The 24940-nt window shown below is 39.7% G+C and overlaps 1 protein-coding gene across 1 annotated transcript in view; it reads right to left on the minus strand.

The window, feature by feature from the left end:
• Positions 1-1503: 1503 nt before the first annotated feature.
• Cse1l (chromosome segregation 1 like) overlaps positions 1504-24940 on the minus strand; it is a 46413-nt gene continuing 22976 nt past the window's right edge. The window contains exons 8-25 of the mRNA XM_048441112.3: positions 23462-23554; positions 20537-20704; positions 20300-20429; positions 19513-19578; positions 18602-18804; positions 17846-17930; positions 16035-16096; positions 12777-12913; positions 11643-11746; positions 10030-10127; positions 7287-7437; positions 6961-7169; positions 6389-6486; positions 6206-6291; positions 5759-5840; positions 4490-4636; positions 3093-3324; positions 1504-2002 (exon numbers count right to left, since the gene is read on the minus strand). Coding sequence (XP_048297069.1) covers positions 1913-2002; positions 3093-3324; positions 4490-4636; positions 5759-5840; positions 6206-6291; positions 6389-6486; positions 6961-7169; positions 7287-7437; positions 10030-10127; positions 11643-11746; positions 12777-12913; positions 16035-16096; positions 17846-17930; positions 18602-18804; positions 19513-19578; positions 20300-20429; positions 20537-20704; positions 23462-23554 — 2241 coding nt within the window. The 3' untranslated portion in view covers positions 1504-1912. The remainder of the gene's footprint in view (positions 2003-3092; positions 3325-4489; positions 4637-5758; positions 5841-6205; positions 6292-6388; positions 6487-6960; positions 7170-7286; positions 7438-10029; positions 10128-11642; positions 11747-12776; positions 12914-16034; positions 16097-17845; positions 17931-18601; positions 18805-19512; positions 19579-20299; positions 20430-20536; positions 20705-23461; positions 23555-24940) is intronic.

Below are 24940 nucleotides of genomic sequence, written 5' to 3' on the forward strand. Positions count from 1 at the left end.
AAGACAAATACAAGAACCAACCAAAAAAATTAAAGCCAAAGGGAGAATTTCTCATGATGCAAAGTTATGAGGGTACACTTGAATTCTGATCAGGGGATATAGACAGGATCAGCCAGTCAAAGAAAATGCCCAAGGTTTAGTGGGAAACTGCCTCAGTAACATTATGCAAAGAATATTTTGAAATTAGTTATCTTAAAAGTCCTGTTGTGTTTAGTGGTTTAATCCCAAGGGAGACAGACACAGATGGATCTCTGAGTTTAAGGCCAGCCTGGTCTACAGAGCTAGTTCTATCTAGGACAATCAAAGCTACACAGACACTTGTCACTGAGCTTGCCGACCACTACCACCCCATCGACAAGTGCATCAAATGAGGGCCTTACTTTACAGAGTAATGTCACAGTGTCCCTCATTAGTGTGATCCTGTCTTTTTTTTTTTAGCAAACAGACTCTGTTAGTTCTGGGTGCACCCAATGTCTCCCATAATGTTACTGCTGCACCTGTGCAATCTGTACTCCAAGATTCTGAGCTACACACACACACACACAAAATGTCATCTTCCCACCTTTCTGGGTTTTTGTTGTTGTTGTTGTTGTTTGTTTTTTAAAGTAGGAGGCAGAGGCAAAGGTGAACCTATGAGTTTCAGGACAGCCAGGACTACATAAAGATCCTAACTCGGGTAGAGGCAGGCTGATGCCTGTGAGTTCAAGGCCAGCCTGGTCTAGAGAGTGAGTTCCAGGACAGGTGCCAAAGCTACAGAGAAAAAAGAAAAAAAGACCCCCAACTCAGAAACAACAAACAAAAGAATTTTAATGTCTCAATACTAACGGTCAATGTTTCTGCTGCTGTTTAAACAACAACAGCAATGGAAACTGAAAAATAAAACGGAAGCTGGAGAGAAGGCTCAGTAGTTAAGACCACGAAACCTATCAGGCAAGGCAACAAAACATGCATAGGAAAAAGTGTTGAGTCTTTTATAAAACAAATTTGGTTCAGCATGACTAAAAACTTTCCAAACTTGAGACACCTGAGTTCAATCTCCAGAAGGAACATGGTGGAAGGAGAAAACTGACATGGGCACACAAAAGGAACAACAAAGGCAAAATAATAATTTTGTAAAAGTCATAACTTCAATTAAAAAAGAAGCCAGGTGGTGGTAGTTCACTCCTTTAACTCAGCACTCAGGAAGCAGAGGCAAGTAATCTCTGTGAGCTCAAGTCCAGTCTGGTCTACAGAGCTAATTCCAGGACAGCCAGTGATACACAGAGAAACCCTGTCTTTTGGGGTGGGGGTGGGGGAAAAAAAAAAAAAGCCAAGCCAAGCTGAGTTTAAATGATGTAAGAATTAGAAATTTTATGAAGTCCAGAGGGGAAAGTGGAAAGATTTAAAGAAATTCTTCATTTTTATGAAAGCACCAAAACCCTGTCCTGAAGATGCTCTTAGATACACATTTTGTGTTTTTAATCGCTGATTATAGACTTCAACTATGAAATGTGCACAGCTTGGTAAGTTGATAAGTGATCCTTTACTTTTTTGCATTTCCAATAAAAGCTTAAAGAAACAGACAACAGTACAAATGACGAGAGAAATACGAGCTTTAAAAGAAAGGTCTTAGTTAGAAACAGAAATAAGTCTCCACAGGGAAGGTCTGCCAAAAACCTGAAATAATCCAAACCGTGCAAATGCTCAACATAGACCCATGGCCATACATGGCATTATAAATACTTGTCCCGTGAAGCCACAAACCAGACAAGATACCAGTTATGTTGATGTTCAACACAAACACCCTCGTTTGCTTAGAGCAGTATTTACTGTCCTCTGTAAGATGGAGTTTGTCACAAATTCAAGAGGTTGAAAACCTGTACAGTTTCATCAGAGCTGTGCTCAGGAGTCCACATGGTTCCTAAGAAACCATTCACAGCAGGGTAACACTGGCTGCCTGCAGGTAGCCTTGAAGGTACTGCAGTGCTTCTGCGTTGAGGCTGGTGCTCACCATGGAGGGAACCTGTGAAGGAAGGAAGCACATGGTGTTGGAGGCTCTTGTGTCACACACAGACTGGGACCTGAATGAATGCTTGCCACCAGGTGGGGAAGGGCAGCTAGTTCCTGTCCCTGTTCACAGGAAGTAGAATTAACTGACTTCATTCCTTCAAAACAGCTGGGTTTAGGGCAGGTGAGAGGGGTAGAGGTAAGTTTGATCCCAGGCCTCATTCAGCGGAAGGAGAAAACTGACTAGTCGTCTGGTGACCTCTACAAACGTCTCAAAAACTAAAGTAGATGGCCTCTGAAAAATCCAAGATTGCCTATACATGGTAGACCCATAAAGAATTACTGGTAGGGGTGCTATGGTTGATAAAAGATTTTTGTTGTTTTTGTTTGTTTAAACAGGGGTTCTCTAACAGCTCTAGATGTCCTGCAACCAGGCTGTCCTCTGCTTCCTAAGTGCTGGGATTAAAGGCTTGTACCACTAACACCTGATAAGGTTTTTATGGTCTTTTAGTTTACGGACAAATTATGTATCCCAGGTTAGCCTAAAACTCACAGCAATCCACCCAACTCAGCTGGGACTGCGAGGATGCACCTATTACCTATGTTTGGCAAAAGAAAATTTTTTATTAGTTAACAAAGCCTAATTAAGTACTTCTGTGAACTTATAAAACAAGTAATTTACAAAATGTTGCTGATTATTTTAGCTGGTTTTGTCATGCTGTTTCTATGGGTGAAAAAGAAACTCTAATTTAGTACAAAAATGCTGAAAGACTAGCTAAATGCAGCTAAAAGTCCAGGATTAGATTGAATCCGTGATCGATTAACTAATTTCTGAGTATGTTGAAGGTTTTTTTGTTTGTCTGTTTTTATTTTTTGGAACAGGGTTTTCTGTGTAGCCCTGACTGTCCTGGAACTCAGATTCACCTGCCTCTGCCTCCTGAGTGCTGGGGCTAGGGTGGTATGAGCGACCATGCATACCACGTTATAGTTTTTAAAGTTGTTTAAAAATAGTAAAAAAAGTTTTCCCTAGAATCCAAAAGTGCAAGAGTTACCATGTCCTGACTGGCCAGGCTTGCCCCCAAGAATGAGACAGCACAGCTACTTACCCTTCCCGGACAGGCTGTAGACAGTTTGTGAAGTGACTGTGCCAGGTGGATTTTGGGGTTGTTCACCATCTGACCTACAGGGTCATGTTCTTTTTTACCAGCAAATGCTAGCTGTGAGAAGGCAGTCTGGTATCCTGGCGTATCTTCTATGTCAATAAAATGCTCTTCATCAGGAATGGTATCATCTTCAGGTAACTCAAAAAGGCCAATGAGGGATTGTAATAAAGGAGTCCTGTATGGTAAAAAGGAAAGAAAAGCACAGAAAATTATTTATTTTTATTTTTTGTGTAACAGCCCTAGCTGACCTAGAACTAGCTCTTGTAGACCAGGCTGGCCTCGAACTCACAGTGCTGGGATTAAAGGCGTGTGCCACTACCACCCAGACAGATAGATGGCTTATGCACAAAGTTCCAGAACTAAAGGAAACGAAGGCAAGCTGGGTGGTGGTGGCACATGTCTTTAATCCCAGCACTCAGAGGCAGAGGCAGACGGATCTCTGAGTTCAAGACCAGCCTGGTCTACAAGAGCTAGTTCCAGGACAGGCTCTAAAGCTAGAGAAACCCGAGACAGGTGGGGGGGGGGGGGGACGGGACAAAACAACAAAAACAAAAGAAATGAAGGCATGAAGATCACAGTGGTTTTTCAGACCAGCCTATACTACTACATAGTAACAATCTATCCCAAAATAAAACGGCTAAGTATATATAGTATTGAATAACAAGAGTCCAATTACTATAGCAAGACAGGTTGGTAAGGCAGCCTCGGTGGCATCAATAAAGTGTGAATAAGGAACACACCCCAAAGGTCAACTCTGGACAATATACAAATGAACCCAGACAGGTATAGGTTCATACACACATGAACACATCTATAAACATATCCCTCCAAATCAAGAACCAAGGCCACTGGTTGGGGCTGGAAAGATGGTTAAGAGCAATGGCTGATCTTCCAGAGGTCCTGAGTTCAGTTCCCAGCACCTACCTAGTACTTCTCAACTATCTGTAATGGGATCTGATGAGCTCTTCTATAGAACACTCACCTACATAAGTAAATAAATCTTAAAAACAAAAAAATCAAGGTCCTAGTCAGAAGGTGGTGGTACACTCCGTTAATCCCAGCATTTGGGAGGCAGGGAGTTCGAAGCCATCCTGGTCTACAGAGCAAGTTCTAGAACAGCAAAACCTGTCTTAAAAAAACAAAACAAATTAAGAATGAAAACCAGATCTACCACTAGCACTAGGAGTTGTAGGTAGGAGAATTGCTTAGATTGTAATATGAGACCCTGATACCAATAAAGTGTCTACACGTCGTGTTAAAACTGACTAGATCAGAACACAATCTGCACCACAGACATGGGAACAATTCACTTTCCCCTACTCTCAGAAGGGAGTACTCACCACAGCTTGGTGTACTCAGTGTCCATCATTGGTGGACATTCGGTAAGTAATTTGGTTATGCCAACTGCACAGATTTTTTTCTCCACATTTCCAGATACCTTCTGAATCTCTGGAATAATGATTTTTTCCAAAACCATTCCAAACATTCTATTAATAAAAGCAAAACACATCACTCAGTATCAGACAAGCACTAAGTGAAATAATTGGATATTGTTTCTATTCAGTGGTTTTAAATGGATGAAATAAAGTACTACTGTCTCAACTGACTGCCACAGTATCATAATTAAACACAGTTACTATAAGCCTTCCCTTAAGCAAAACCTTTGCAGTTTTTGGGGGCAGGGCAGGAGGGAAGAATTACACGCTTAAAATCTTAAAATGTTACTCAAAAATTGCCAATTTTTTTTTTTTTGAAAAGTTGCTCAAGAAATTTTTGAAAAATTAAGGACACAGCTAAGATACAAAAGCCAGAGCACCTACCACTGGCAAGAACCAGCGTGCCAGTTCTGGATTAGGAAGTTTCTGTCTTTCTTTGCTTAAACACCTATAAGCACATAAATGCTGACAGTGCATTTGCTCAATCCTTGAATATGTTATTGATAACATTCTGGAAGTAAAACTTCTCACATTTTAATTAATGGAAAATCCTTATTTTTTAGGTTTCAAATTATCTAAAGTACAGAAAATAGATCAAAGGTGGGGTCTTTACTGCCCTACATCAAGAAGACATGTTTTGCTCCATGTAAAAGGGTCCCAAAGGGCAGTGAATAAGCTTCAGACAGCCCCACAATCCCCTACTACTAGAAATTATATTTTCTTATACTACTTTTCAAGATAATTAATTTTAAAGTCGATCTGCACATTTTCTCACATGATTTTCCCCTTAACAGCTGCCCTCTATCTTTTCTGTTAGCCTCCTATAGGTCACAATATCAAATACATTCTCTGAAATCAGAACCAAGCTTCACCAACTGCAAGGTTCTGTCATTGCCACCAGCTGCTGCCCTTGAACAGTGCATCCAACAAGCTACTCTGAGTCTCTTAGTAGATGCTGAGCTGTGTGCAGAATGTCAGAAGACAAAAACTTGGGCAATGAGGCCTATGTCCAGGAAGGCTTCCAAAACCTATCCCCAAACCAGAACAACAAAGTCACCATCAACACACACACACACACACACACACACACACACACACACACACACACACACACACAACTAGTTCATACTAAAAAGGTCAAATAATTTTCTTATAAACAAAGCCATAACTCACTTTGGTTGTATGCCATCAAATATTTCTTGTAGTGCTAACGCTCCATACTTAATGCAATACAAATTAATAAACACTAAGAAACCTGTTGAAAAAAGACAAAGTATTATTAGTGGAATTAACTGAAATTTCAAGAAATTTCTCCTAAAACCTGCCATGAGCATGTATATATCAGTTCAGCACTTGCCTCCCAAGACACCCAGAGTGGCCTCCTTGTCAGGATCACAGCCTTACGCATCTCAGTATCACTATTTCTACTGAAAGAGATTTTTCTCCCTAAACTTACACAAACTAAACGCCAAACTTTGGAACATAATGCATTTCAAACTAAGCAATTGTTTGGAAAACAAACATTTTCTCAGATATTTATATGTAATATTTATAACTGATAAAAGGTTTGCCCACCACCAAGAGTCTCAAAATACTCAGTTTTCCAAATGATGCACTTACTCTTGATAAACTTGGTGGTCTTGGAACTCTGCAGTCTCTGGAACAGTAGAATAAAGATCTGCTTCCTGTACTGGTCAACTGACTCACTAAATACCCGAAGAGAAGAACATAGATCATCAGGTCAGTCCTATGAGCACGTAACACAATCTTTACTTCAATACACAGAGGGTTAATATGACTCACGGAGGCATGTGTTCTATTATGCTGTTGAGAAGATAGAAGCCTTGGTGATCATTTGCTTTGGATGCAATTAGCTTCTGGAAAACACCCAGTAACCCAGGCTGCAACAAATCAGATAAAAAAATGAGCACCCAAAAAGGTGGGGATTGATTCTACAAGTTCCATAGGTTGTTATTTTAGAAAGTAGCTACTACTGAACAATGCAACCAGTCTCACTCTCTTGCTCTGACTAGTGGACTGAGATCATTTAGCATTGGCTACACGGAGCCAAAGATGACTGTGAACTTTTAATCCCCCTGCTCCATCTCCCCAGAACTGGGATTCTATCTGTGTGCAACCATGCCCAGCCTTTCCTAGCTCTTATTTTTGAACTGTAAAGGGGCAAAGATGACACACCCTCTCACCATAATAACCCATTCAAGGTAAACCTTTGAAATTCCCCTACTGGCTCTTATTTTTCCCCTACAGACATAATAACCAAATAATAGCTGATATCAACAAAGTATACATTATCATTCCTATTAATCACATCTCATTTTATTGAATTTAATTATTTTAAGGAAATCCTGACTCACAATTTTGTCAGCTGCAGCACTTGCTATTGTACTTGAGCCTCGTTCTAAGAATGCCTGGAGCAGCCTCACTAGAGCAGGAATGTTTCCTGTTCTTTCCCAGAGCACTGGCTGAAGGAGGTGTGGAAACAAGGCCATATATGAAGATGGAATATCATTTTTGTGTGTTTCCAGAAGCAAAGACATCACTTGAAAGACGTACGGAATAAATTCTGTTGATGAAATTCAAAGAGAACTATTACCGGCAGCATGCACAGTTTTGGTGTACAGGACAGCACTTTATAACCACCACAGTCTCATCACATAAGAAGAGACTTCTGCTAGCTTACCTTGTACATCATTTTGTAAGATTTCAGTGAACACTAAGAATAGAGCCTCCTCAAAATTCACAACAGCAGCAGGGTTAGCTTTGCAGGTTATTCTTATAGACAAGCATATTGCTTCAAACATGTAGTGATTAAAATGAGGTTTGCTGGGATTCTGAAATAATAAAACCAACGAAATACCATCTGAAAAATCCAAGTGACTATATCACCTCGATAGAGCAGAACACACTTGACCCTCCTAAAAACAGGTAAAATAGATGTTAACTCCTTTTAAAATGGCACCAAAGGGGAGCATGGTAAGACACATCTTTAATCCTAGCACATGAGAGGCTGAGACTGGCAGAATTCTCTGAGTTCTGGGCCAACTACATAGGTAGTTCCAGGCCAGCCAGGGATACACAGTGAGACCCTGTCTTAATGAAATGAAATAAAAAAGTGGAGCTTGAGCTATGACTCAGTGGTTCTGAACACTGGCTGGTTTTAAAGAGGACCTGGTTTGGTTCCCAGCACTCGGAGTGTGGTGGCTCACATTCATCTGTAAAATTCAGTTCTGAGGAATCTGACGGGTATCAAGTATGCACACAGTACAAACACTCATACACATAAAAACAAGTGAATTACCAGTAAGAACGAAAAAAAAAAAAAAGAACTAAACCAATGTTTGTTTCTTGTTTGTTTATTTTGGGAGTGTTAATGCTGGGAATGAAACCCAGGACTTGGTACACTCTAGGGAAGTACTCTACCACTGAGCTAGCTAGGTCCTTCACAGTTCCATTTGGATTAGGTAAGCTGCAGTCCCCAGGTCTATAAGAGTTATCTTAAAGCCAATTGTCCTTAGAGACCCACACTGCAGGCAGTGGGAACAGCCGGGACACCTGTGTGTCAGGGCTGCAGACTCAACAACAGCAGTCCTCCTTTCTTCTTAAACGCACTTGCAAAGTCACCATGAGCTGGCTAGAGAAGGGAGCATGCATAAGGTGTGTGTGTGTGTGTGCTCACACAACCTTGTCTTGTTCTCCCTCCATTCCCGAAGTCCCAAAGCAGTTTTGCACTAAGAAAGGAGGCAGAAGATAATCAGTTGGCTGTCAAACTAATACTCTCTCACTTTTTAAGAGAAAAGGTCTCACTATGAAATATTGGCTGGCCTGAACCTTAGAGACCCTCCTGCCTCAGCATCTTGAGTGCTGGCATGAAAGGTGTGAGCTATCATACCTCACCAACTCTACTACTTCTTATGAATTCAAATAATTTTCAGAGCATAATCAAGATCATGCGTGTGTCCCCACACTTTCATAAAAGCATGCCAACATGAGGCCAGAAGAATGCTCAGACCTCCTTGTTGTGAGCTGTTGCGGGCCATGATGCAAATACTACAGATGGCAACTGATAATTCAGATGTCAACCCACCAGATGAATAATTCTCTGATGGAGGAGAACCCAGTTGAAGCAAAGCTTACAGGACCATAGACTCTGGAAACTGGCTACTTTTGTCTATAAATTCACATGTGCAAAAACAACTGTGGAATCTCCCCATTATTGTGCATTTTCATGTAATTTGTACATATCTCAATCTTATGGGCACATATATCTGTATATGGACAGGAAGATAACTTCCTAAGCTGTATAATTCAGATAAACTGAAATACACTAAGATATGCTTCATAACTAGACCTATTGTTCTACGAGGACTGGAAAACACTTAGAAGCCTGTTTTGTTTCTTGACTCATACTAACATAAGAAAACTATTTCTCCCCAGTCCAAAACAAGCTACATACATTGACCTGATTTAAAACGTCAAGATCAGTCGGGCAGTGGTGGCGCAAGCCTTTAATCCTAGCACTTGGGAGACAGAGATAGGCGGATCTCCGTGAGTTTAAGGCCTGCCTGGTCTACAGAGTTCCAGGACACGTTCCAAAGCTACAGGGAAACCTAGTCTCTTAAACAAAAAACAGACAAATGAACAAAACAAAAATAAAATATTCAGGAGCAAATTCAAACTAGACTGTCTCTGTAAACAGATCTTAAGTTAAAAACTTTGCAGATATGCCAAAGGACAGAGTTACAGGTGTCTAACCAAGGTTATTAGCACAAGCAACCTAAAATACTATGCCTGCTTCTTTTGCCAAGTCTGACTGGTAAAGACCCACTCCCTATGCAAATTCCTCAGCAGCTTGAGGCACTATACCCCCGGTCTCAGGTCACAGCCTATACACCAGAAACCTGGAAGCCAGGTGTTGCCATAGTTACTCCCCTCAGATGTTGCTTTTATAACCTTTTTTTTAATTGAAAATAGTTTGTTGTTGAACGTGTATATAGGAGAGAATTGTAACTAGAGAACAAGAGCTGGGAATAAAGAGGTAAACGTGAGTCTCCTTCCCTCAGACAGGACATTTTTGTAAGCCCTGTTGCTCTGAAGGCATTCTTTCTGCAACCCTGGTGTAATTCTGGGAGCTGGTCTCAGGCTGCAGGACCTCCTACAACACCAGGCCTGGTGCCCAAGGGCACTGAGCCCAAACAATTCACAGGAAATTTAAAAGCAATCCCATGGGCTGGCAAGAATGCCCAGCAGGGTGAAGGCACTTTCTGACAAGCCTTACAGCATGAGTTCAATATCCGGACCCAAAGTGGTGTAAGGAGAGAACTCCTGCAAGTTGTCTTCTCACCTCCATACACATCACAGCATCAGTGTGCCCACACACACAGTCAATGTTTTTAAAATGCAATCTCATTCTTAAGGGCTGTTACCTTACTAACAGCTAACAGCTTCTGTGTGAGCTGAGTGATGAGAGTAGCGATATAGGGGATTATGGCTTCTTGCAGGAGGGAGAAACTTCTCATGATAGCTGTAAAATATAAAAACAGCACAAACAGTTTAGTTAATCATTAAAATAAAAGTGAATGGAGGAAAAGGCCACTACTTAATCAAATAAAAAATCAAAGATGCTTAAATATTCCCTATATATCATCCTCCATTTAAAAATGTCTCTGTTGGGGCTGGAGAGATGGCTCAGTGGTTAAGAGCATTGCCTGCTCTTCCAAAGGTCCTGAGTTCAATTCCCAGCAACCACATGGTGGCTCACAGCCCTCTGTAATGAGGTTTGGTGCCCTCTTCTGGCCTGAAGACATACACACAGACAGAATATTGTCATAATAAGTAAATAAATATAAAAAAAATGTCTCTGTTCTTTTATATCAGGCTAAAGGTTGGCAACATTTAGGTGGAGAATATTAAAGCACATCTATGAAACCAAGGTTTAAATAACTCAACAAGGAACAATAAAAACATTACTAGAAGTAAAGGAGCAGATAAAGGAGGAGGAAAGCACAGTGGGGTGGCAAGGACAGCAAACTAGAGCATTCAGTAACAGACCTCCATCTCATGATTTTCAATTAGAAACCACTGGAAGAACTATTAGCCAAGATCTAAAATAAACAATCTCAGCTCACAGGAAAGTAGAAGAAAACACTGGCTACTGATCTCCTTAAAGACATTAAAAAGCTAAATACAGAGTACATACTATAAAAACTCTGCACATCAACAGGTGCCTAAAAACACGTGGCACAGGAAAGGCATACACTGGTAAGCTAAATATGACTATAATCATTACATAGACTCATTTCCAGATTCAGTGTTTACTAAAAAGCCCCGCTACGACATGCTAGTCCCAAGCAAAAGAATCTATTATCTCTTGGTTCCAAGTTGTGCACAAGGTGTTTCTTCTACCTGAACAAAGGCACACATCAACACAGCCTAAGTTAAGGCAGTCAAAGGATGTGACACTATTTCTTGAGAAGGTAATGTACCATGCACACTAGGAACACAGTGTCAAAGACCACAGATCACTTTGTTGTCCTCATGGTGTTGAAGCCCACATATACACAGTCCCAAAATCCTAATGGGAGCTGGAAGATCAGGGAGTTCCTTTGGCAAGCAAGTGATCTGAGAGCACTAAAGCCTTTGAGGTGTGACAGTGAGAAAGACAGAATGCTCCCAGAAGATAAAGCGGGTACCAAGGGATTTTCATAAGGCAGTGCATGGCAGATCACTACTGCTGCCAGCATTCCCACTCAGCAGAACACAGCTGATCTTTGCCCTCTGAAAGTAACTTTAGGAAAGGAAAAATGAAATTTTGCTACTTTTTTTACACAAGGAGTAGCACTTCATCAATCTAAAGTAAAACATTTTTGAAAAACTGTTAGCTAATAAAGTAACATTAAAAAAATAGCCAACTTTTTTTTTTTTGACAAACAGTACCTGGTTCTTGAAGTATGAAACCTAATGTATAACTACAGAGTGTTTACCTTGTAATCTGAGGTTAGAATCTTAGTTATGGTCTGTACATCAGGGAAACGCCTACCTTTCATAATATATTCATTTTCTGAAGAGCCAGGAAGTGTGAGAGCTTTGAAAAGGTTTGTTAGCAGAATCTCAACAAACGGTGCGATTTCTGCAGCTGTAAAACTATAGATGAAAAAACAGCTTTCAGTCACTGCCAACTGTCGAGCTTTTCAGTGGGGAGCCCTGGGTACCTACTGCAGCACACTCCTTAGCATAAAACAAGCATCTCTAACCAACAAGAATCGGTGCACAGCACTGATAAATAACTGCTTACATGTGCACATGTCACATTCTTAATTAGGCATATCGGAGTAACTGAACAAATAAACACACCAAGTGAACTCAGTATCATCTCAACCTCAAGTCTTCTTGGTTCCTATCTACCACCATGGAGAACAACACCCACAATCAGGATGGTTTCAGGCACCCTCTTCTCTTGGAGGTGTGGCATGCACGTGCTCTCTGCATGCATATCTGGGCCTAAAGATGCCTCACAGGGCGACCTTTCATCCTAAGTGGTAACTCAGAGTGTCTGTACTCAAGGCTGGGTGAAGAACAGGGCCTAAGACTGTGTTCCATGTCTTACCTAGAAAATAACACTTGAAAAATGTCGTGAAAAAAGTCACAGAGGTTCCCCTCCTCTGCATTTCATCCTTATTAGGCCACAAGAGCTATTTTCTTGGCACCTACCGATGACTCACTCAACCGAACTGTAAGTCTCAGCTGAGATCAAGGAGACACTGCAGAGACAGGCTGCTACACACACTGAGCTGCCTTCTGCTTTAGTCTCAATCTCATGGACACTGAATACTCAAGTCTCCCTCCATGTTTTCCTCTCTCCTTTGGTTGCTAGAAGATTACAAATAAAACTTGCTGCCTCTTCATTATTTAAGGCCCTCTGACATACCAGTTTTCATTAACCACACTACTGTTATTTTCCTTTGCTCTAATCCATTATCACAATGAGTCTATTTGATAAGTTGTGTTACATCCTTTTGGAACGAAAGAAGGTAAATGAACAAAAATTACACATATATGTTTTTCTGAAGACTAATGACATTATGAACACATCCAAAGACATTTCAAAGCAGCAAGGTATACCCTTGGCCCTAAGCTAGAAAGTATGGGGATGAATCAGAAATCAAATACTTACAGAGTGGCATTATTTGGCCCTCTCATAGTAAACAGCCTTTCGAGAGCATGTGCAGCATAAGTATGGACAACAATGCTTTCAGCCTGCAGATGACTAATCAAGAGAGGAATAGAAACTAAAAGGTGCTCTTTTGGTACCTGAAAAACATATTAACAAATCTTCTAAATCCAATTATTATTTTTTAATAAAAGACAATTGGAAAAATGGGGTGTACTGACACTAAAAACAGCACCCCCCCCACTGAACTCTGCTGTACTGTAGAACGATATATTGTTAAAAATGTGAAACATGAATGGTTTGAAACCCACTAATTTTTAAAAAGATTTTTTTTTGGGGGGGGGGGGTTCTGACAGGGTTTCTCTGTATAGCTAGCCCTGACTGTCCGAGAACTCACTCTGTAGATCAGGCTGGCCTTGAACTCACAGAGACTGACCTGCCTCTGCCTTCCCAGTGTTGGGATTAAAGGCATGCACTACCACCACCCTGCTGAATAGATTAATTCATGTGTATGAGTGCATATTACATGCACACAGGAGCCTGTTTGTCAGAAGAGGGAGTAAGATCTCCACGGACTGGAGTTACATAGACAGCTGTGAATCACCTCTATAGCTACTAACCTCACTGAATTTTTTTCCTCTCCAATTCTTTTTTTTAAAAGATTAATTTATTTGTGTGTTTTATGTATATGAGTGCTGAATCTGGTCCCATTATGGATGGTTGTGAACCACCATGTGGTTGCTGGGAATTGAACTCAGTACCTCTGGAAGAGCAGTCAAGCGCTCTTAATCACCGAGCCCTCCATTCTTTTCTGAACACAAAATCATAAAGGCAAAATCTAATAGATACGTGAATACACCAAAATATGGAAACACAGCTTTCAACAATTTGAAGAACTATACTTTAAAATAATTCAAAGTTATTTTAAACATATTTTAAATGTTTTAGTTTTGTGTTTGTGATGACATGTGGAGGTGACAGTACAGCTTTCAGAGGGCTGCTCTGTTCTCTTCTATTTGGGTTTTCAGAACTGAACTCTGGATGCCTGGCTTGGCCACAGGTGCATGTCTTTATCCTTGAAACATCTAATAATCTGCTAAGAGTATAAACATCACAGTTAAAGGCAAGAAATATGGCTCAGCAGTTAAGAGCTCTAACTGTGCTTCCATATGGTGGCTCACAACCATTTGTAACACCAGTACCAGAGAAGCTGATACCCCATTTCTGAACCATCAAGGGTACCAGGCATATATGGTCTATACTTAAAATAGTAAAATCAATTTAAAGACATTTTCTTTGGAGAACACAAATAAACAGCATTCAGTTGTCTTCATCAGTGAGAACACTGGTAGTTATTCTGAAGCCACATGCTTACATTTTAGGGTAAATTAAAGAAATATAAATAGAATAAAAGCTGAGTATAATGGTGCATATCTATAATTCTTGGAAGGAATATGTGAAATTTAAGGACAACCTGGTCTCATAGTCAGTCCTAGGCCAGTCTGGAAAATAGGACACTGTTGTGAAGACAAAACAAAATAACTCAAAACAAGGGGAAAAAGTATCTTATGGTGAATTTATTTCCTTTCCAATTCTCCCTATGAAAAAGCCTCGATCCAATGACACCTCACTGGCAATATTCCTGGAGCCATTGGGTGGTCTTCTCCAAGCTGCTGTTTGTTTGAGACAAAATTTGCCTAAGGAGCCTTGGCTGATATGAGCCTTAACCATGGAGATCCATCCTGCTTTTGCTTCTCAGGCTCAGGGATTACAGATATGGATAATCTGGCTTCACATGGTGGTCTTAGAATAAAATTTTAACCTTTAAGAGGAATTCTAGGAAGGAAATGTACAAGAGGAGCCTGGAACATTTTGTCATTTGAGAAAAACTCTCAGAGGTTATAGAGTCAATATCAAGAAGACACAGAAACCTACATAGAAGAGGCTTGTTGGCCAAAAATAGGCAGCTAAAACACCCTAAAGCCTGCATATGTAACCCAACAAGAATGTGTTTTCTTCTATAGAGACTGATAATTATACTATCCATTGAGGGAATAATGGTGATGTTAAGATACAGTAATAATCACAAGGGTACATGTTTTGAAAGAGTAAATTAAGATTATTCAAAACATATCTGAAAAGATCAAAATGCTATTAAAAATGAATTGGTGATAGCAATCTTTCTTCACATGAACCAATGTGTTATTTCTAAAAGTGGACAGCTGTGATTGTCTGCTATGATGGAATAAAACAAGATATATCTAATACATTTCTCCTCTCTTGCACTGTGCTTCCCTTAGGAAGTGCTATGGTTTTCCACAGGAACTCTGCCTATTGTCCTAGAACATCTTTACAAAGCCCGAATGAGGGACCAGGCTACGACCCCTCAGCAGGATCTCCAGGCTCCAGTTAGCCAGAGGATGCAGGTTTACACAAACGTGGCTGCTTGAACTCCAATCCAGCCACCAGTTCCAACAAGATCAAAATACAGATCAATTTTTGGGTAAAGGTGCTTGCAGCCATGCCTGACGTTTCATACACATAGCAGAAAGAGGGGCCACTCCATCCAGTACTCCTCTGACCTCTGTATTTGTGCTGTGGCATGCCCACCTACCCAAAATAATTTATTATGTCAAAATAGCAATACAGAGAATAGAGGAATATGATACTACCATAAGGATGCAATCAGCAAAATCAATATGTGCGACTCTGCGATTTCAGTGATTATTCTCTGACAAATACAGTAAGTAGAGCAGCTCTGTGACAAAGTAGGCAATATCAGAATTGTCAACTACAAGCAACCTAGTTTGGGTCAATTTTTTTTTTGGTTTATTTTTCGTAACAGGGCTTCTCTGTGTGGTCCTGGCTGTCCTGGAACTAGCTCTGTAGACCAGGGTAGCCTTGAACTCAGAGATCTGCCTGACTCAGCCTCCTGAGTGCTGAGATTAAAGGTGTGAGTCACTATCACCCAGCCAAATTTTTAATAAAACTGTTATAAAAACACAAGATACTAAGGTGGGTTATAGAGATCAACACGTGAGAATGCTTGCTTGTTAGCATGTGTGAATCCATGGGTTCAGTTTTCAGGGTAAGAAGTGGAAAAACAAGACATTTAAGGGAAATTAAGCATCATCTGGAATCACAGGTTATTAAAGAGGATTTTTAAGTTAGATGCAGATGTCAAATACTGATTACACAGGAGACTGGAGAAATTGCTGCATAAAACTATTAAATGCCAGGTGGGGAAAAAGCACTACTTACTTGATTCCTAAAAATCATAATATATTTGATACCATCAGCTTTAAGAACAGGAAACTCATTCACTATTAAAAAAACAAAAAACAAAAACACAATTACATAAGATTACTCACAAATCAGTGACATCAGAGCTTAAACAATGGAGCTACTACTGGTCAAGTGACTGGAGTTTGGCTGCTGCGCAATGTATGTCAGTGTCCCAACAATTAAGCTGTTCTGAACTCACATCATTCAGTTGGGATTTGCTTTCAATTCCTCTAGTGAAAGAAAAACAAATTGGTGATAATAAAATACCAGCCAGCTGTTGCTAATCATAAAGCCAGCTGGACAATGGAGGCATAGAAGCTTATCGACCTACTGTTGACCCCTGTGTGTATATATACTTTCACTGTGTAACTCTGCCTTGTCTGCAACTTGATTCTGTCTGTCTGTCTGTCTGTCTGTCTGTCAATCTATCTATCTATCTATCTATCTATCTATCTATCTATCTATCTATCTATCTATCTATCTATCTATCTATCTATCGAGCGCAGGCTGGCCACAAACTCATAGAAAGTTGGCTGCCTATTGGTAAGGGGATTAAAGGCAAGCTCCAGCGATATCCTGAGTTTGTGCACGGCACTGTCCTTCCTATCATGGTTGCCATGGGAGAACAGTAGCCATGGCCTTGCACTACCCAATGTCCATGAGCCTCAGCAAGAACCATAAGGGGACGAAGAACATCAGCATGCCGACACACAGCCAGCAATAAGGGCACCTCACCAAGCACACCAAGTTCTTGTGGGACATGAGGCTTTGTAGCCTATGAGTGGTGTGCCATGGAGCTGCTCAAGGTGTCCAAGGACAAACTTGGGTATGCACATCTGTGCCAAGAGGAAGCAGGAAGAGCTAAGTAACATGCTAGTGGCCATGGAGGGTGGTGGCCAAAGACTGATGACTCCCACCCCCATAAACGCTGTTGACACACACAAACACACAAAAAGGTATGCTCCAGAATGCCTGGCTATATACATTCCTCTTACCAAAAAAGTTCAAGGAATTATCTCAATTTACATCAGCATATTCATAAACATGGGAAACTTTTCTTATCAATGTCACATACTTTGAAACTAAATTTGATTTCTTTCCTTGTTTTTTCAAGGCAGAATATGAACCATCCCCATATGGCCTTAAACCTGTCCTGTTGCTTTAGAAGTCTATGAACTCCCTAGTCTTCTTGCCTCAGCTTTGAAAATGCTGGGATTACAGACATATCCCACACCTACCTACCTACCTACCTACCTACCTACCTACCTACCTACCTACCTACCTACCTATGACAGGGTCTCACTATGAAGCTGCAGTTATCCTGGAACTCAGTCTAGATCAGACTGGCCTAGAACTCAAGAGACCTGGTGCCTCACGGGTGTTGACAACAAAGTCACGTGCTACCACAACTGGCTAAAATTTTTATTTAATGTGTTTATTTTTTCTGCATTTAAATGTGTGCTGGAATTAAAGATGTTCACCACCATAACCATCTTAGAACTTTTAATTTACTTTATTTTCCTTCCTATATGAAAAACATAGTAAGAATATAGCAGAATAACAAAACTGAGTTTCAGTCTGTCTCCTTACTCCTAGTTTCTTCTAAAACAAACAAAAAAAGTATTGTCAGGTTAATTTTACATAGACAGAAGCTGAAGAAACCACGTCATTACTGCCTCTGAAAATTCTGGTGACACAGAGCCCTGAACTTCTGTCATATTATTGCAGCAAAAACTGAAGGTACAACATTATAAGTTATAGAAAAGAAACAATTTCACAAAACTCACCATTATTTGACTTTAAATCAGGAAGTATGTGATTCACAAAAAATTCAGTTAGGTTTACAAGTTCATTGGCTTGTGTGATTCCATGCTGAAAAAAAAATACATAACAGTAAAATAACACAAAATATCCACATACAATAGTACAAACTTAGAAGATGAGCACTTCACTTAACCCTCTATTGTTGTTGAGTATAAATGTTTTACTTCATCTATGCCCCACATGTATGTCAGGTGCCTGAGGAGGCCAGAAGAGGGTATCCGGTCTCATGCAACTGAAGTTACAGAAGGCATGAACCATGTAGATGCTAGGATTTGAACCCAGGTCTTCTGGAAAAATAGCCAGTACACTAAACCACAAAGTTATCTCTTCATTGTTTTTCCTTTTTCTTTCATGAGCCAGGATATCACTATGTAGCACTGAGGGTCTTGAGCTCACGGTACTCCTCTAGCCTCTTGTGTGCTGGTATTATCTCTTCAGCCCAGAGATGAACACTTCAATACCCAAGTTCTTAAGATATAAAACAAAACTGTCTTAAGACAATAGATGTTCCTAAACCAATTAGTTCAGCTAAATTAATTATGTTCTATACAGTAAAGAATGGGCAGTGTAGATCAAGAGGCAAGTACGCAGTTCATCCATATGAAGCTGTGTGGAGAGTATATTAAGAGCAAGAGACTGCAATAGCAGATAGACATTTCTTTTTGAGTCCTGTAGTTGCTAAGGTGTTTCAGAAACAAAACCAACAAGAAAAGATTTACCTTCTGTGTTTGGGCTTTGGATGCCAAAGACGTGACAAGGTAAATGGCTGCATCTTTGTGTTTCCAGTTGATAGAAGGATTTTTTGCATATTCCTGGAGCATAGAATTAACATAACCAGAGAAGATTCCTGTCACAGGACCTTCAAAAAATTTGCATAATCCTCGTACAAGATCACAAGCAGCCCTGCGTCTAGTATCAATATCTATAAAATCGAAAGAAAATGTATCTTGGGACAAAGAAGCAACCAACTAGTCCAGTTTTTAAAAAACTGTCAGCAACACAACAAAAAGAACACACTTTTTTTCTAAAAAAACAGAACAAAACAAAAACCACAAAATGAGAATGAAACTAAAGTGGTTATCATAAATTCTACAAAAAATAATTTGAAAAGACAAAAGATTTAAGACTGTTTTATTTTTGCTTTTTGATAAGGACTGAACCCAAGTAATCAACGTAGCAACGTAATCAATATACGGGCTCTACTATGAGCTATATCCCCAGTCTCTAAGAATTGGATCTTTTGAGACAGGGTCTCATACAGAAAACAATGGCTTCAAACTTACTGTGTAGCTGAGGATGACACTGAACCTTTGTATGTGGTGTGTACATATATGTATGTTACTGTGCACGCACAGGCATTTTTAGTGTGTACAGGCTAGAGGTCAATGTTGAATGTCTTCCTTGATCACTTTATACTTTTTAAAAATTATTTGTGTGTATGAATGTGAAAGCAGATGAGGGGACAAAATAAAGGAAGGAGACAGACAGACATGAGGGTCAGAGTTGGAGAAGGAAAAGACTCTTAATAAAAGCTGAAACTATACTATTAGCTATTTCCCACAATTAGAAAAAAAAAGCCTTAAAATTGGCTTGCTAGGTGAGTATTAACTAAAAAAAACCAAATACATACCAGAGCCTTCTAAATCCCTTCTTATGTACTCCTCAGAATTATCTTCAAATGCCTCTTCATCAGCAGCTACAGACAAAGTTGATTAATTTAAGACGGCCTCCAGAGAACACGTGTCATCACAATCTATACCTGAACTGCTGTTCTATAAGTATTCTTTCATAGTGACTTTAGCAGCAAACACACCAAAAAGTGAGTATTCGACAAATCATGATTGTAATAAAGAATAGAGTTCCTAAAACCCACCTTCACCTCCAACATTTAAAAGTTTAGGCATCATTCTAGGAATGCCTTCTATTTTGCCAGTAAGTACATTAAAACAAAACGCAACTGTATTCACTATTATTTGATAAAATATTTCATGGATAAACACAAGTAGCACAGACATTATCAGAATAAAGATCTGTCCTTCAGCTGTGTCTTGAAAACTCACAATTGAAACAGCAAAAGCTGGGTGGTGGTGGCGCACACCTTTAATCCAACATTTAGGAGGCAGAGGCAGAAGAATCTCTGTGAGTTCAAGGCCAGTCTGGTCTACAGAGTGAGCACCAGGACAGGCTTCAAAGCTACACAGAGAAACCCTTCTCAAAATACCAAAAGAAAAAAGAATAACCACACACATATACACACACAAAAATCAAAGCAATCAGAAGAAGACATCTTATTAAATTGATGTTAAACACCTTTAAACAATAGGGGAGGAGGGAGATCTCATGCCCAGCTCCCCAGTTTGTACTTTAAATATCAGCTTTTACTCCCCTAAAAACCCTTTTCACTTTCCCATAATTACCTCTAAATTCCATGTTAGGCACAATAACCTTTTCACAGATACTTGTCAGCGTGTTCTGGTCCTCAAACAGATTCTTATAATGAGGTCTTTCGCAAACTGAAGCCAGAAATTGAATTGCATTGCTTACCAACTGAATCAAAAGACAAAAATAAGAATATATTTAAAAGCAAAACTAATTTTTTTTTATGAAATAAACAAACAGGGAAGAAATATCTCTTGTCTCTAACATCATCTTACCAAATCGTATTTAACCTCTTGACCTGTTGTAACTAGTAAATTCCAAATGGCTGTGACAAAGCGAGGCAGGTACCGCTGAAACTCCTCATCATACTTTTGTGCATAGAGCGCAGCATTATCACAAATCTGAGACTTTAAAAGCTCCAATAAGCCTGCTTCCTCTTCATCCTCATGAGAGAAAAGACAAAACTCAAAAATATACAATTTTTAGGTTGATATAAAGGAAAGAGAGAAGCTGCAATTCAGGCATAGACATCTTTAAAATTTAATTAAATCCAAATCAATTATTGTACTGTATTTGCTCTGGCATCACTTTATGAAAGGTTTTCAAAGAAACAAGTGATAAGACCATTATTTACTAATCACTGACAGTAACTCTTAACACCTCCCACCTTTTGATTTTTTAAGACAAGGTTTCTCCATGTAGCCCTGGCTAACCTGGAACTAGCTCTGTAGACCAGACTGTCCTCAAATTCACATAACTCTGCCTATCTCTGCCTCCTAAAGGCGAGTGCCACCACTGCCTGCCCCCCCCACTTAAAAATAAGTCTTTCAATGATCCTTTCAATGATTCTTTGACTTCAACATCCCAAGTACTTGAATTATTGGTGAAAATCACAACACCTAGATCCTCACATATTTGAGCTGAGTCTTTTTCTCCTTGTTGTTGATAATGAAGCATTTCAAATATGAGACTGAAAAATATGTGGAGAATAGAGAAACACCTCAGTGTTGAAGAGCACTTCCCATTCCTGCTGAGGACCCGATCAATTCCTAAAAGCCAAATGTTAGTTCATGACCAACGAAAGCCTCAGTTCCAGGATGTATGTGATATACATTTGCATGTGAGGAAAACACACATACACACACAAAAAAATAAAACTTAAAAATCTAAAGCAGAAAAAATAATACCATAGAAGCTTGAAAAGTAATTATATATACTTTCTGTAGCATGGGTTTTTTAAAAACTATATTATTTTCAAGTCTTATGTGCATAGGTGTTTTGTCTGTATGTATGCCTGTGCGTCACATGTATGCCTGATGCTAGTGGAGATCAGAAGGGAGCATTGGATTCCCCTAGAACTGGAATTACAGATGGCTGTGAGCCAGTATGTGGGTACTGGGAACTAAACACAGGTCCTCTGTGTTAGAACTGCTGGTGCTTTTAACCATTAGGCAATCACATCAATGCATTCCCATTTTACTATTATGTTGCTACTCCAGAGGATTATCATTTTATTACTAAGTATACTAATATGTGCAATGCCCTACCTCAAAACAAAGTAACACTATAAGGTCTGTATGAACACTTCGCTATAAAATATTTAACAGCAGTGGGAACACAATAGGAAGCTAGGAGCACTTGCTCCTCTTGCAGCCTTGGGTACACTTGCCAGTATCCAAACAGAAGTTTATAGTCATTGACAACTCCAGTTCCAGGGGATCAAACATTCTCTTCTGGCCTCTGTGGGCACGGCACGAATGTGGTGCATATATGTTTGCAGGACACTAACACACATAAAATATTTTTAAAATAGTAGAATGCCTTTAATTAATATAACTTTAAGTAGGGTTCACCAACTGCATTGAAACTGATTAGTGCAGTCTCTCTTTGTGCCCCTCATGCTTTGAGTCCAAACCTGAGTGACTCTGGCACATTTTTGATTAGCTGTATGGACCAGTTTCTCCTCTACATACTATTTCCTCCATAGAATTGGACGTTTCTCAACTCTTATGAACTGTGCAAATTCATGCTAGAAAATAAATTAACAATAAATTAAATACTTAGTTGGGAATGGTGAAGCATGCCTTTAATAACCTAACGTAGGAGGCAGAGGCAAATGCATGTGAGTTCAAGGCTAGCCAGGTCTACAGGCGAGTTTCAGGAAAGCTGGGGCTACCCAGAAGAACCCTGCCTCAAAGGGAGAGAAAATAAAGTCATCAGGCATGGCAACAAATGCTATTATATGCTGAGCGATCTTACAAGCTCCCCAACCCACTTTTGCTGTTTCATAAGACAGGCTCTTGTAGACGAAAATAGGAACATATTCAATATAATTTAAGTTTGTATCAATATACAAGAATCTAAATCAATGTAAATCGCCTATAAATAATAGCCGCAAGTATTTACTCTATTACTCACTATTATTAGTGCAGGCTCAGGAATCTCTTTAAAAAAGGGGGGGGATTGAATGGGATAATAGATTAGTGTGAGCTTATTCACACTACTAATAGTAGTGAGTAATAGAATGTACGCGTTTTCTCTCTCTTCCAGTTGTGGGATTTGGTTGCCGTTCCCCATTTGAGCAGGACTGTGATTTGTGAGTCTAACACTAAATAAATACACTCAATTCTGAGCTAGTGTGGGGTTTTTTTTTAGCATCTGTCTTCAGGGTCTCATAATCCAGGGTGTCCTCAAACCCGAGAATGACACTGAATTCCAAATCTTCTGACGCTGATGGTGCTGAGATTATAGGAAAGTAGGCCCAATTACGGTAAGAAATTTCCTACATATTACATAGTCAAATTTCTTACATTTGTGAAATTTTATCTAGTAACAATCCACAAGTAAGTAAGTCTTCAGACTAACTTTTTTTCCTTTAGTACTGTTTTGAACCCAGGGCCCACTCATGCCAAGCAAACATTTCAACACTGCATTTCATCTATACACCAAGATAATTCTTTTTTTTTCAATATTTATTTATTATGTATACAATATTCTGTCTGTGTGTATGCCTGCAGGCCAGAAGAGGGTACCAGACCTCATTACAGATGGTTGTGAGCCACCATGTGGTTGCTGGGAATTGAACTCAGGACCTTTGGAAGAGCAGGTAATCCTCTTAATCCTTGAGCCATCTCTCCAGCCCCACCAAGATAATTCTTAATGAAGGAAAAAAAGACTTTGACAATATTTTAAATACTCACATCAGTCTGTAGGAGTTTATTATCCAATGTCAAGAGGGTATGAAAGTTGTTCATCCAAGTTTCCATATTATCTTCAAAGAATTCAGGGAGATCCTAAAGAATAATTGTGGACTTTAACCTTTTGATAAAATGGAGAGAGTAGTCTATTTCCCCACTATGATAAAACATCTGGCCACGCCTCTGGGCTCACGTATAGTTTGGTCCATCTGTAACTGTGGTAGCTGATGTCTGTCCTGCAGTCCCAGGCCTCTGAAAATCACAACACTGTACCTACTGTCTTTCCCCAGTCTATATCCACTTATTCCTTAGAGATTTGATGAGGACTGGCATGAAGCCCATGTTCACAAAGCATACTCATTACCAACACAACCTCCTTCCCCTCCAACTAGTGAGCTTATTGTAAGATGACCACAGTTCAGACTCTGGTTTCTTGTACAGTTGCTGATTTTCTCTAGCATAGATAGTACAGTACAGTCTTCTGAAGAAATGGGCTTCCTACCTGTGACAACTCAAGCTTATTTTTCCTGATTTTCCAGATAAACAAAACAAAACGACAACAACAAAAATTCAGTAGTACTCACTAAAGAATTTTGCTATCCAGTTTAACACATAACATTATTTGAAGACATTTGTCACCTTCACCTAATAAAAATGCAATTTCTTTGGTAAAGGCTCCCTGACCACAGCAAATACTACCTACCATGTTATGAATGTTAAGAATAGGCAGAGACCACAGAGTACAAAGGAAAAATTCAGTTCCTCTATCTTGGTGCATGAATGTGTACCAGTTAATACCCCTTCCTTGTCCTGAAGCTCTGATTCAAGAATCCCCGCATCAAGAACAGGCATACGGCATGTGCATGCATGCACACAGAAAAACAAACTTAAAGAAAGAAAGCAAGCTTAGGAGAAGCTCAGATTAAGATCTTCATCCTGCTCTTAGAAGGGTCCCAACACTCATGTGGTGAGTCCCAAACACCTGCAACTCCAGTTTGGGAATCCAAATCCAGTCCTGACCTCTAAAGACATCACACTTGGCACATACTCAGACACACAATAAATAAAAATAAAAATTGGGTAATTTTTAAAAAGCCCGAAAGGAATAACTGGAGATGGTATCTTGATAACAAGCACGATAGACATTTCTTGCTGTAGTGTAGTGGTCACCAGCACTCCCTCTGACATATCTATGGTTCTTATTTCTGTCAGAGCTTTTCCCCTCTCTCACAAGCCTACAGTGAGATGGTTCAGTGAGTAAGATCGCTAGCACCCACATGGTGACTCACCACTACTTGTAACTCCAGCCCACTCTGGCCTCCTCAGGCACCCCCCTCCCATGGCATACACTCACACATACAAATAAATAAAAACTCAAAAATCACATTGATTTATTAATTTTTGTCTCTGTAATGCTTTTAAAATTTAGGGCAGAGGTATAAGGTGGAGGGAGGAGATGCTGAAGGGATGGCTAAGTGATTT

This window comes from Myodes glareolus, chromosome 10 (assembly GCF_982192425.1).
Source record: "Myodes glareolus chromosome 10, mMyoGla1.1, whole genome shotgun sequence".
Taxonomy (NCBI): Eukaryota; Metazoa; Chordata; class Mammalia; order Rodentia; family Cricetidae; genus Myodes; species Myodes glareolus.